This window comes from Gavia stellata, chromosome 7 (assembly GCF_030936135.1).
Source record: "Gavia stellata isolate bGavSte3 chromosome 7, bGavSte3.hap2, whole genome shotgun sequence".
Taxonomy (NCBI): Eukaryota; Metazoa; Chordata; class Aves; order Gaviiformes; family Gaviidae; genus Gavia; species Gavia stellata.
Genome location: NC_082600.1, coordinates 40,025,003 through 40,037,577, shown reverse-complemented (window position 1 = coordinate 40,037,577; position 12,575 = coordinate 40,025,003). Strand labels below are relative to the sequence as shown.

Here is a 12,575-nt window from a genome sequence, read left to right as displayed (position 1 = left end):
AACATGAGTAAGTGTATGAACCATTAAAACATCTGCAAATTACAAGACTGAAGAATGCAAAGATAAATGAATGCCACTTCATTTTAATAGAGAGAACGGTATGTCCCAACCTGTACGTATCATTTACTTTCCATCTTAAGGAATAGGAGATGCAGAAATAACAATCTTTTATACAACTGTTAAGTAGTTCATATATGATTCACAAGCAGCAGCATATCTTAAGTTCTATGTTCTGAGGGATAGAAGGATCAAACCATGAAAATAAACCTAGCAGACAAAATCTGACAGTTTAGGGAAGATTTTCTATAATCTTATTGACTTGTAGCTTCAGTGACCAACAGAAGAAACCACTTTTAAAGTATCCTGTAAAGAATCACAAGTCTCTCTTTATATCCACAGCATGGTCGGATACTAAAAGGACATCACATTAGAAATATCTACAGTGAGATAGGTACCGAGAATCTGATTTTTCTTTTTCCTACTCCTTGGTAAAGTTAAATAACTAAATGTTGTTTAAAAACATGTAGGTTCAGGGCCTGGGAGAAAACACTGAGTTCTACATCTTTTCACTGATACAAATTAGGAAATATAGACTAAGGACCCACTACTCAGGACCTGAAGAAAGTATTTTTCAGAATTCTCAAGTCAAACCTTTATCTCAAATCATTACTCAAGGAAGCCTACATAGGAGGCAAAGAACAAAGAGTTCTGTCACTGGCAGGTTAAAAAGTTATTTTGTGAAGGCCTGTAAGTTGAACTATCTTGGGTCCATTGAAAACAAAATTACAAAATAGATCTGGGAAAACACAATTTTTAAAGAGTGATCCAGCAAAAATCCTGTATTACTGATGGCTTTTAGAGTCCATAACAGAATTGCTCTCTAATGGGGACCACCTAGGTAAAAACACAAAATAATTGTTATAAATGTGGAGCAGATTCAGACCAATTGATCAAGTCCAATATGTGGGACACAAAAGCAATAAAATATTTATACCAGTCCTCACTTGCCTGTTGGCAAGGACACAGCAATTATGTTATCTAAACACAAAGTTTGCCTTGCCCTGCACCTGTGTTGTTCTAGTAACTATGCCTGGGAATGGGAAAAAAGGCAGCTGAGATTTTTACTTTGTGCTAGCAAAGTATGTTTGTTAGCAGCCAGCTTGCTTTGTGATACACACAAAGCTTTCTGAAACAGTGCTCCAGCAACATTAAGAGTTGCTCCATACGCAAGGAGGTACACAGCAGGGGAACTGTGTTGTTGTTGTTGTTGGGGGGGGGGGGTGGGGGTGTGTGGGCGTGCTGGTTAGGTTTTTATTTTGGTTTGTTTTTTTTTTTAAGATATGAGAGCTGTTCTGGCAATCTGATTTTTTTTATTGGTAGAACTGCTAAGAAATGTAAAACCACATAAGGTGGTGGAAGATACCTGAGAAGACCAGTAAAACGTAAGGATCAAAAAGCATTCAGAACTCTTTAACTAAGAAGTTTTAAAAGATAATACCAAAATGGACACAGCCTGGTGAAGATGCCAGCACGTCTTTTTAGAACTGGAGAAGACTCTTAAGTACTTTTAAAAAGTAGGTCACTTTCACAATACAACACACCACTTACATATACATTTATGTATCACCTGATGGGCATATGGGTATACATTATGGCAATGACTCAAGGTGATAGGAAAGGGAAGAAAAGACTTCTATAATTGACAGAGCATAAACAAAGGGAAATGAAGCTAGTTTTACATCTTGAATTAATCAAAAGTATCTGCTGTCTTAACTTCTTTTTCCATCACAGATACAAAACGAAATATGCCAGTGCATGAATAGATCCACAGAATCTGTAGAAAAGCTCCTTTAGAAACACCTGGACAATACTCTGTTCATAAATAAGAGGCTTAGACCTTTTCCCTCTAGACATTTACATTTAAATACAGACTTACTAGCAGAAAGTCGAAGGGGAAAATAGTATGAGATGAAATTCAGGATGTTCCTAAAATCAAGTAATAAAAACTAATTCCAAAATGCCTGAGTCAGTAATTCTTACTAATAAATTCAAAGAAAAATAAAATAAAATTTAAGGAAAAAAAAAGAGAAGAATAATCACAACCAGGACCAAGTTTTAATTTTTCTTGGATAGAAGACTGTTTAAGAACTGGAGGCATGCAGTCATAACATTTAACTGCTGTATTCTTTCATGCACAGATATTGTGGTACAACAGAAGAGCAAGTGTGTTCAGTTTAGATGAATCCTTACAGATTTTCTTTCCCCTCCAAAGAGGTGATCCAGAGAGGATCACCCAAATAACTTTGTTCCACTAAAGAATATGCACAAAGTTCCCATGATAAGATGGTCTTCAAATGTTTATGTTCTCTGCCTATCCTTTCTATGGGCTCTGCCTGAGATTACACAGCTGTTACTATTTTCAATAAATTTTGATTTTTTTTTCCTAAGTAAACAAGGGAAAGGTTTGTTGTTTTGGGGTTTGTTGTTGTTTGGTTTTTCAGTTGGGTTTTTTTTGGTGGGGGAGGGGGATGGGCACCAGCAGATATAGGGGCAGGACATGGGGGTTGTTAAATGCCAGCAGTATTGTGAATGTACTGTGCTACTCAGAATAGAATGGAAGTACCTCATACAGCCTAAAATTGTATTTTTGGTATTGCTGATAGGCCTGTTCTGAGAAGAGACACATTAAATAAGATTTAATCTGTCTATAATGTTTTTAAAAATTATGTCCATACTGTTCTACCTGATTACTAAACACAAATAACCTGATTTAAGGGAACTCCTCAAGCCCCTCTAGAGAGTATGAAAGAGTCCAAATCAAAACATTTCTTTAACTACTGAGCAGCTAGGTCCAAGCACAGGATAGCAAATTCCAAGTTAAGAAGAAAGAAGAGAAGGTTCAGGGATGAGGACTAAGATACTAGATAATTAAAGAGCTAAAAAGTTTTTTTTCCCCCTATGACACCATGTTAGTTGACATCTCTGCAGTTTGTTACAGCAAAGCTATGGAAGGGGGGAAATATTCCCATAAACTTCAGCAAGCTAAAACTACTCTTTCCAAAGGAAACTAAATGAACTGCGTTTAGAAGGTCATGGTGTAACAGTGTCATAACAAGATGCAGAGTGGAGATTTCTACTGTGGTGAAACAAACAATTCAAGTCAATGAAAAAGCCACTCACCTATAACTAAGTCCCTGGCTGACAGCAGCAGTAATGGGTTGGTGAAAGCCATTCCATACAACCTGAATCTTGTTGTAGATATGTTTCTGCTGCCATAATCCAACAGCCAAATAAGACCACAACATAAACAGAAATATACAGGCCTACTATAGGCTATGATACGATTATGACCCTGTTAAAAAAAACCAAACACATTTGTTTCATTATTAGCAGAAAAGGTAATTGTTACTCTTCTGTTACAGATAATTTCAGAACCAGAATTAATCATTGTTCATCAATTAATGTGCTGTCGCCTCAACACATCCTTAAGTTTTGTTCATAAAATCCTTAATGCATTGCCTTGCAGTAATATCTTTTTTTTGTGGCTTTGATATAATGAAGACACAACAGTCAGATTAAGTTAGACTAACCTATGTTTACCCTTACTGTCTGCTAAGTTTTAAAGTATGTTTCTTGCAGTACTAAATGCCAGAGAAACTCTTGACTAGGCTCCATAAGCAAGAGAGAACATATTAATTTTGAAGTAAAAGCAATTAAAGTGTATTACCCAAATAGTGCTCCTGCTGGAAAAGAAGTAATAATCTGTATTTGCACATTCATTAAAACATGCAACTTACTACCTAAAATAATATGAATTACTTGCTGCAGAGGAATAATTCTTTTTCATATCTTATTTAGGACTTAACAAAAATATTTTGTTTTGGCAATCTAGCAGATGCACAACAGACTATCAACATATTGTGCAACACTAGCATATTAACACCTCCATGCTCAAATGTTAATGCTCACTAAAACATTGCATACTCAGCTTGATAGAGTGAAAAAATAATGTGGTGTGCACAGTAGGACAACTGAATGATCTACAAGACCAGAACAGGCCATCAAAGCTGTGTCTGTTCATACCAGCATAGCAAATCACAGCATTAAGAATACTTCACAGTGTAATTGCTTGAATACCAACGATTCATCAAAAAACCTATCATAATATGGCTCTATAGCAAAAGCTAGGCTTAAAACAGGGAGGACATGATTTGCTAAATACAAACAAAGCATATGGGGGGGAAAATACTGGTTTCCTTCTCACATACTAAGACAACATAAGCCTCTTGTGCCTTATGAGAAGGCACATGAGAGAAATGCTACAAAGATCAAACCAAAAAGATCAATTATCTGCGGAAGTTCTACATCTGCAGGGTTAGTACAGTGGCACATGCCATGACTTACATGTCGAGGGGAAGAAGAATCTGGCTGAACGCTCTGAAATCAAAATGGAAAGAGCAAAGTTACCCAATCTACAAATAAGTGCATTTACCTCCAGACACACATTCTTGATTAAAGTTCTTTTAATAATATCTATAATTAATTTCATAGTTGTCAAGCCACTCTACAGCCTTGAAATAGCACAATGTATTAAACCATAAAATCTTTTCGAAGAGTATATGTTTATAGCCGAAGTTTAAAAAAAACCCAACTTATTTTTATAACTTCTACCTTTTTTAAACACAAAATGCATTATGCACTTTATTTTTAAATCCAATTTCCATGCTAATAGTCTAACCATAAGAAAGTAAACAATCATTCTTAAATTACAAAAATACCATTAACAATTGTTTAATAAAAAATAAGACTCTGATTAAAAATATGCTTAGATATAATTGCTTAGTATGAATGCACTGAGATGTATCCACTAAAAAAAAAAACAAAACACCAAACAAAAAACCCAAACCCAATAAAACTTCAAGTTTCATTTGTAGGCTGTTTTCAGAATGTGCTCCTCTTTGGGAAAACAAAAAGTGCATGAGAACAACAAATAAAGGGTTGTTTAACAAACATACACAGAACCATTCTCTGAACTGACCTTGTATGACCATCTATCAAACTCCATGAAGCTGAAGTTTACTCATTTCTTTTTAAACGATAAACATGCAGTTTTTTCCTTAAAGCTCTAACTAACCTGCAACACCCAACCAAAGTTATTTCTATTGTTTATAGAAAGTGAAGATAGAAATTAAAATACCTTCAACAGCGAGTACTGACAACTGGCTATTACCAGGCAGAACTGGAAGACCCAAATATCCTTGAAAAAGCCCTCTATAAGAAGTACAGAGCCCAGAAATGCAACTAGAATAGCTAGGATGACAGCTAACACGTTTTCAAGGATCTCACGATTCCTGTATTAGAGGGAGAAATGAAAAAAAAAAAAAGATAGAATTAAAAGCTAACTATGTCTAGAAAAAGCTACAAGGGAACGGTTAGGGTCAGAAGTTAACAAGAGTTATGCTGCTGGTAGCAAAGTAGTTAAGAATAGATCTGAACTTGCATAGACTATACTAGCACACTGTCTTTTAGCAAAGCTAGGAGCTACCAGGATCTCAATGATAGCTGAAAGCAATTAGTATCTTATGGAATTGACCTTTAAACAGCAGAAGATACTTCTGAAGTTATCTGCTGAAGTTAATTCAAATGCTCAACCAGCATGGTCTGTAACATATCTATATTCAAGTCCCACAGGGGATAATTACAAGCCTGTGAAAAATATATGCATGATAGCTTATCTGTATGTAATCGGTCATTCATGATTTTGTAATGAAGAAACCAAAAATACTCTCACTTGGCTAAAATATGGAATTATCTTTATTCCACTTGGCTTATGATATTGGTAGTGCTTAGGAACAGAATTAGTAGTATTTCTGCCTGGACAGAATCACATTGTATTGTTTATGTCAAGGAAGTTCATTACCAAAATTTAAATACTCTATATATTCCAAAAGCTGGTAACTGGGGGGTCACCATTGTTTTATTCCACTAGGTAAATGCAGCAGGGACAACAGGTTACATACAGTATTAGATGACCCTTTGGAAAAATGCTTTGAAACAGCAGGTAAATTCTCTCTACTTGCTGAAATAATGTAAGTATATGCCAAGTTCTAGACCCTTTCAACTAGTTTTTTGGAGACGGTTATTTTCTGGCTTTAAAGATTAGCAACAAATCTCTCTTTTTGACCATTCAAATATGTGTTATTGTCCCACTCATGCAAAGTGAGGGTTTGGTTTTTTTTTCCTTTTTAGCATTGCTGGAGAAAAAGGGAAAGCAGCCTTCATTATTTTAGAAAAACTGCATTTTGTATTATTCTTTCATCTTTCAGAGTACAGTAAATAAGTACAATTCTCTAAGGATAGCTTTATCTGTATTACTCACAGTTTAGTTACCATTTTTTAATCTTTACTTTTTGAGGTCTAGTAACACACAAGGATCTCACCTATCAAATAAAGCCAGAAGAGTTAATCTATCAAAATTGATGCTAATCCAAAGCTTAGGTAGGATCCAAAAGCGATAGTACTGCTTGACTTTTTGAGCTGCTTCCTCTTGAGGTTGCATGTGGTCCTGAAGGTCAGGGCTCAGGTCAATATCTTGCTGCTCCAGCAGATCTGTATCCATGGTTAGCAGCCTGTTCAACCTGATCTGAGGAAGAGAAAGCTAAAAGAAAGTCAGTATTAACAAAAATAAATTTTTATTTTATCACTGTATTCTACTGAAAAGTGCTTTGGGAAAAATGGCTAGAATTATTTAGTTCCACTTTCAAGAAGTTAAACACTGTCAGTTCTGAGGCTTCTACTTACTATTCCTGTCCTTATCATGGTAAAGGAATAGCACCAGCAGCAAGAATAGTTTGCATACAACACAAGTATTTGGCATTTTAGCATATGCCTTATTTCAAATGAACACATCTTCCAAGCACATTACCCCATTTACCCTGAAAACTTCAAATTTGAAGACAAGTAAACTGATACGTGAACAGGAATAACATACTACAAGAATAATCCAATTTTGAATTTAAATAAAGTACAACACATTTCTTATAGTCAGCTAATCTGCATGCACACCCATGCCGAATGGTTGTTTTTGCATGACAAAGCAACATATGCATGCATTAGTGGTCAAATTCAAACTCACTACATTCAGAATATACTCAGAGACAACTAAAAAAAGCTCTGCCCTAACTAGTCAAGTACTATTTATGACTGACTATATGTCTCACTTATTTTGTAGTTTGTCCCTCTAGAGTTCTCTTGAAATCACAGCAATACTAACAACCATAAAGGACATTTAAGGAGAGTATTCAGAAGGTTAAAAAGTAAAGTTACTACAGCATGTCTGTGTCGTCCAATCCACTTTATAAATTTCATTAACAGGCCAAGAAACATCTTAATGCACTCCTCTTTACTGTTAACCAGTATCATCATTAATGTCATTTCATGAAAAATCTTCATAATCTTTTAAAGCAAAGAGTAAAATTTAAGTACTTATGTCACCTTTAAGTGTCAAAATTATAGTTTGGCTTTGTTTGGTTTGTAGGTTTGGTTTTTGGTTTTTTTTTTTTTCCACAATTATCCTGAAGTTTAACATTCGATTTCTCATCTTCGAAAATATTTTTTCATGGCTCCTTAAAAGCATCAGTGTACTGTAACTATGCTCAGCCAGCTTTTCCTTCCTAGAAAAATACTAATAAAAACAACAAGCAGCAACACTCCCTTCCTAAAGGCATTTCAAAAGTACAAAACATACTATCTAAGATAAGCTGTGTCAGAACACAGGTGCTTTTTTGGTAACTTTTTAAAAACTTGGTTTCTTAAAAGGTAGAATCACCATAATATAACATTTGTCACACTAATAATAAATTTCAGTGGAAATTTCCATTTAGGCACATGGGCTAAGCTTTTATAAATATGAGTTTGCCTCAAACAGAATCATTCCCTCCAATGGGACCACACTGGCAAACCAACAGCACATAACAGGTAGTGCAACCTCTTTTTTCAAGGCTACATTTTTGAGGTGGATGGTGGAAAGCAAAGAAAGTTCCTCTAGCACACAGCGGGTTTGAAGAGCACGTTCTGGATCAAAAGCATGGTCTGGCAAAGGGAGATCTCTTGCTCCCTCTGCCAAATGCTGGATCCATATTTCATTTTCTCTCTGGATTAGGTCATTAGGTACTTCAATATACTTTACTTTGGTTTCCTAGCTTAAGAACCATTACCTTAAGAATCATGACCATCTGCACTGTTTTCATGACACAGCAATATCAGACTTTAGAATTAAGAGTACAGATATGTCTGGACTTGACAACGATATAAAAGGTTTGAGATCACAAAACTAAGGAATTTTAAAGTTATCTGCAGCATGAAACAGCATAAGCCTCTACCTTTTTTCCCCAGTCACTCCTTGCATATGAATTAAAATTTTGTACGGCAGATTCCAATGACAGATTTTTTTAATTCCTTTCAGGGAAATTACTGAAGTTTCTCTTGGTCAGAACACAGAATTTATTCTTTCTGCTGCCTGCTAACCTTAGTAATGCACAGAAGGAAAACTGTCCAAGTTGCCCAGTCATGCCTGGAAACCTTTACAAGGTATCTCAGAACATCCAATTTCCATGTGATTTAGAGATTCACTACGCTTTACATCAGAGGAAACCATTTATATTTAAATTTTAAAGTGCTATGCAGAAACATGAATTCATATGTATATATGAAGACACTGCAACAATAAATAAATACTTTATCTCCATTCAAACCCAGGCAAAAATTCTTCTTAAGAACAAAGAACTACCATATAGGATGATTAATCAATGCTATAAAATTGGAAAGTCTTCTGATTTTTTGCATGCTTTAAAAATAAATAAGAAAAACTTACTAGATCATGTGGATAAAAGCGAACTGAGGTAGAACTCGATACGTGAGAGTCCGTGTCACTATAAGAACAGGGGAAAGACTTCAGATTATAAAACTACATTTTATTTCAACAGGCCATTCTAATTTTCTAGTGTCCCAAATTAATTTTGACGCCTTCCAAATTTTAGCTAAAAATCTTTAAGTTTATCCTTCGATCACATATTTTAAATAGAAGTATATACTTAGTCTTGTGTATTGTGGTAAATTCTGTAGCTGTAGTAGATGAGGAGACTCTTCACCCTTACCCTTGGTATAATTTTCTCAACACCTAGTCCCCAAGTTGTCTAAGAACAATTATAATGATAGTAATTATTCCACTTGAAAAAAACAAAGATATTTTATAATCTGTTAGCTACTGATGTGGAAACACACAAAGAGGTGCAGAGCCGCTATGTGTTCACATAGAGTTTTTGCTAATTCTATACTGTTTTTACCAAGGTCCTGAAAATGCCAAAAAAAGTACATGCTTAGCATGAATATGCCGAGTTACTTAAATTGCTTTTGAAAAACTTAACTTTAAATAAACTTAAACCTCTGGTAAGAAGAGCAAAATTATTTGCAATTTCCATTCATTAGAGATGAGGAGAAATTTCTCTTACTGTATGAGAGTCCATATCCAACCATTGCTTTTTTCCCCAATTTTGGATAGCTTTTGGATGTTTGTTTTCCATGTAAATCACATGGCTGTAAGACTTGTATCAAATTTATGCAACTTCCCTTCAGTTCCTTGCCTTAAGATAAAAACATTCTTTGTTATCAATTTTACTTCACTGAAACTCAAGTATTCTCTAAAGCTGAGATCTGATTATTTGGATGTGGCCAGTTTGTTCCTTCCATTAGCACATATAACTTCATAACAGCAGCCATCAGCAAAGCCATTGCATCTGGAACATGCAAGCAGTAAAGGCAGGCACTGGCAGTTTTGTGCAAGAAATACAGAACTTTTTGTCAAAGTTCAACTCTATAAAAGGCACTTGCACACTTTCACAAGAAAGATTGTAAGATGGGAGCTTTTATATTCATTACTCCATAATTTCAATAGCTATTCCACCTACATGTGGTGGGAATTTGTAGCATTCAGCATGACGCGATAGCTTCAGAGCAGTTCTATGTAGTGAAGTGGATTGGGGGGAAGGGGGAAAGCGGGCAAGGGCACAGGAGATTTTGGGTTGTTTTCCTTTCTTCTGCCTCCCGTCACTTCAGAGAAAGAAAGGGCATCTTTCCAACAGCAGATGAACTTTCCAGTATGTAGCTGGCTACTTCAACTGTAAGTCAAATTTTAATCTCAGGCATGTTAACACTTCCATGTAATATTTGTTTCATGCCATCTATGAACTTGAGAACAAATTTATCAGTTTACATTTGCTTCACAATTGGAAGTTCATTTGTGAATAAGTTAATATCCATTATGGTCAACAGCCACCTACTTCCCCAAAACCTGGGTTAAATCCTTTAAGAAAGACTTTCTATAAGACAATCAAAAATGCATTTGTCAAGTTCTCAGTTTGGACATTTATTGCTTAAGCTAATAGTAGTCTTCATTTTCTGAGACTTAGGAGACTTCTGAGACTTAGGAGAAGATTATTTATGCAGTTAGTGTCATCATCTAGTAAAAAAAAATCACTTAGGTTTCAAAAGTAAAAGTATGTGGATAATATTTTATATTGATTTTTTTGTAGTCCATACTAAATAACCTTTTAAAATTAAAATCAAAGATTTTGTTGCAGTAAGACAAGAATCATCACTCTTGACTGGCCTTCACACACACCAGATGTTGGATGCTCTTCTTGCAGCTGGCTCAAAGTTCACAAGTGATATGTCGCAGCCCCCTGTCTCGTAGAGTGTAGAACTGAACTTACCTATTAAAGAAAAGGTCAAAAGCAGGTCAAAATTTCATAATGTTTCATCCCACTGACATTAGTTTCTGTTTAATAACTTACTACCGAGATCAATTTAGACATCTAAATTTACATCAGTGTCAGAATATAAAATGTCATTACACATTAACGTGTTACCAGTGCAGACAAGACATAGGCTACTCAGTCCTCTTTTATACCATTTTACGTGACATATACAGTAAACTGCAATACTGAAGTTTTATTAGATCGTATTTACAAGATGTCACTATTAACACAACATAAGCAAAATGTAAGCCTTTTTTTCCCCCCTTAGAGAATAACCAGGTGAGCAACTTGCAATGACCAGCTTCTTCAGTTCTTCCCTGCTCCCCCACCCCCAGCATTTAGGAACCACTGTATTTAGCCAAGTGTCCTGAATAAAATTCTTTTGAGAGGCACATGCTATTTGGAAAGAAACACAAAGAGTGAAAGTGGTCAGAGATGTTTCCTAAGTTATACCTCTAGAAAAACTAAAAAAGGAATGGCAGGCAGAGATTTATCCTACAAGCCAGAAGCAAATGCTTCAGCGTTTGAAGAACAGAAGACTGCCAACTAACTTCTCAGCTAAACCATCTGGAGCTACTGGAACTCCATTAACCATAATTTCCTAAAGTTGTTATTAAAAACTTTTTGAATGAACAATATCAAGCTATTCCTAAATATGTAATTAACAAAAAAGTAGCCAGAGATTATAACTCAAATGATAAATTACCTTGCTCACAATATTACGTTTTTACAGTGCCCTTCTCCCACAATAGTCTGATCAGAGAGATAAGCATCATAATTTCACCTGAAGGGGGGGTTCAGTATATTTCAGCTCTGAATGCAGGAAGCTGATTTTGAAATTGTGATCTCATATGAAGTTCTGCCAACTTCTCCCACCTCTTCGAGCTCAAAACCCTTCTTAAGCCATGATGCAAAGCATGCAATATTTTAAGATCTGCTTATACAAAACAAAAACCACCCCACTTTGGAGCATCTGAAGCAAAAACTGTGTACACCTCTCAGACGCATAACTTTCAGCCCTTTCTTCTTCTGTCGATACAGGATAATAAGCAGTCCCAGGAGAAATACCTAACAAGATCAGAGCTTCCAATCTTTCCTCTTTCTGGGAGAGCATAACCTGCTTCTGTTGTTGTTTGTTGTTCTGTTTTGTTGTTTTTTTTAAAAAAAACACACTATGATGCTGCTCCAACTTCTCTCCAGACCCACAGACAACTAAGTTCGATTTAGAAGTGTTTGAAAGCAAGAAGGATAAAAACATCAAACTGGATGATTAAAACCAGTGAAACTAAGGAAAAATACTGATATATTAAAAGCATCTTCATAAAGCTTTCTACCCTCAGAGGGGGCTCTTCAGACCAACTAGACATATACTGCAGCTCCGCTAAGACCAATCATTCTGACAAGACAGTCAGCTACATAGTTCAGGAGTCACGTACAGCGTGCATCAGAGCTCAGTAACGCAACAGCTCTCTCTCAATATTTAATTACATGTGCTACAGGCATTTGTAAGGAAATACAAGGAGGGTTTTTTCCTCAATAGTTAAGATTTTAATGAAGCGCTGTAGTTAAATAACCTTTGGTTTTTAAGTAGCAACTGTTTACTACACTATGCGTTAAGTTTAAATTTTAAACTAGTGCAAGACATTAGGAATCTTCCTCCCCACAACTAATAAATAACCTCAGTTACACAGGACTACTTCTCAACTGCATCAGTAAAAAAAAGTTTCAAGAGCAAACACGAAGGTATTAGGTAATACACTT

At 35.5% G+C, this 12,575-nt stretch overlaps 1 protein-coding gene across 2 annotated transcripts in view; it reads right to left on the bottom strand.

The window, feature by feature from the left end:
- PCNX1 (pecanex 1) overlaps positions 1-12,575 on the bottom strand; it is a 90,898-nt gene that overhangs the window by 34,560 nt on the left and 43,763 nt on the right. Inside the window, exons 9-14 of one of the 2 annotated variants that reach the window (XM_059819908.1) lie at positions 10,679-10,769; positions 8,873-8,930; positions 6,441-6,658; positions 5,198-5,351; positions 4,405-4,437; positions 3,181-3,352 (exon numbers count right to left, since the gene is read on the bottom strand). In XM_059819908.1, the coding sequence (XP_059675891.1) occupies positions 3,181-3,352; positions 4,405-4,437; positions 5,198-5,351; positions 6,441-6,658; positions 8,873-8,930; positions 10,679-10,769 (726 nt within the window). The remainder of the gene's footprint in view (positions 1-3,180; positions 3,353-4,404; positions 4,438-5,197; positions 5,352-6,440; positions 6,659-8,872; positions 8,931-10,678; positions 10,770-12,575) is intronic. The other variant, XM_059819909.1, reaches the window with a different exon arrangement.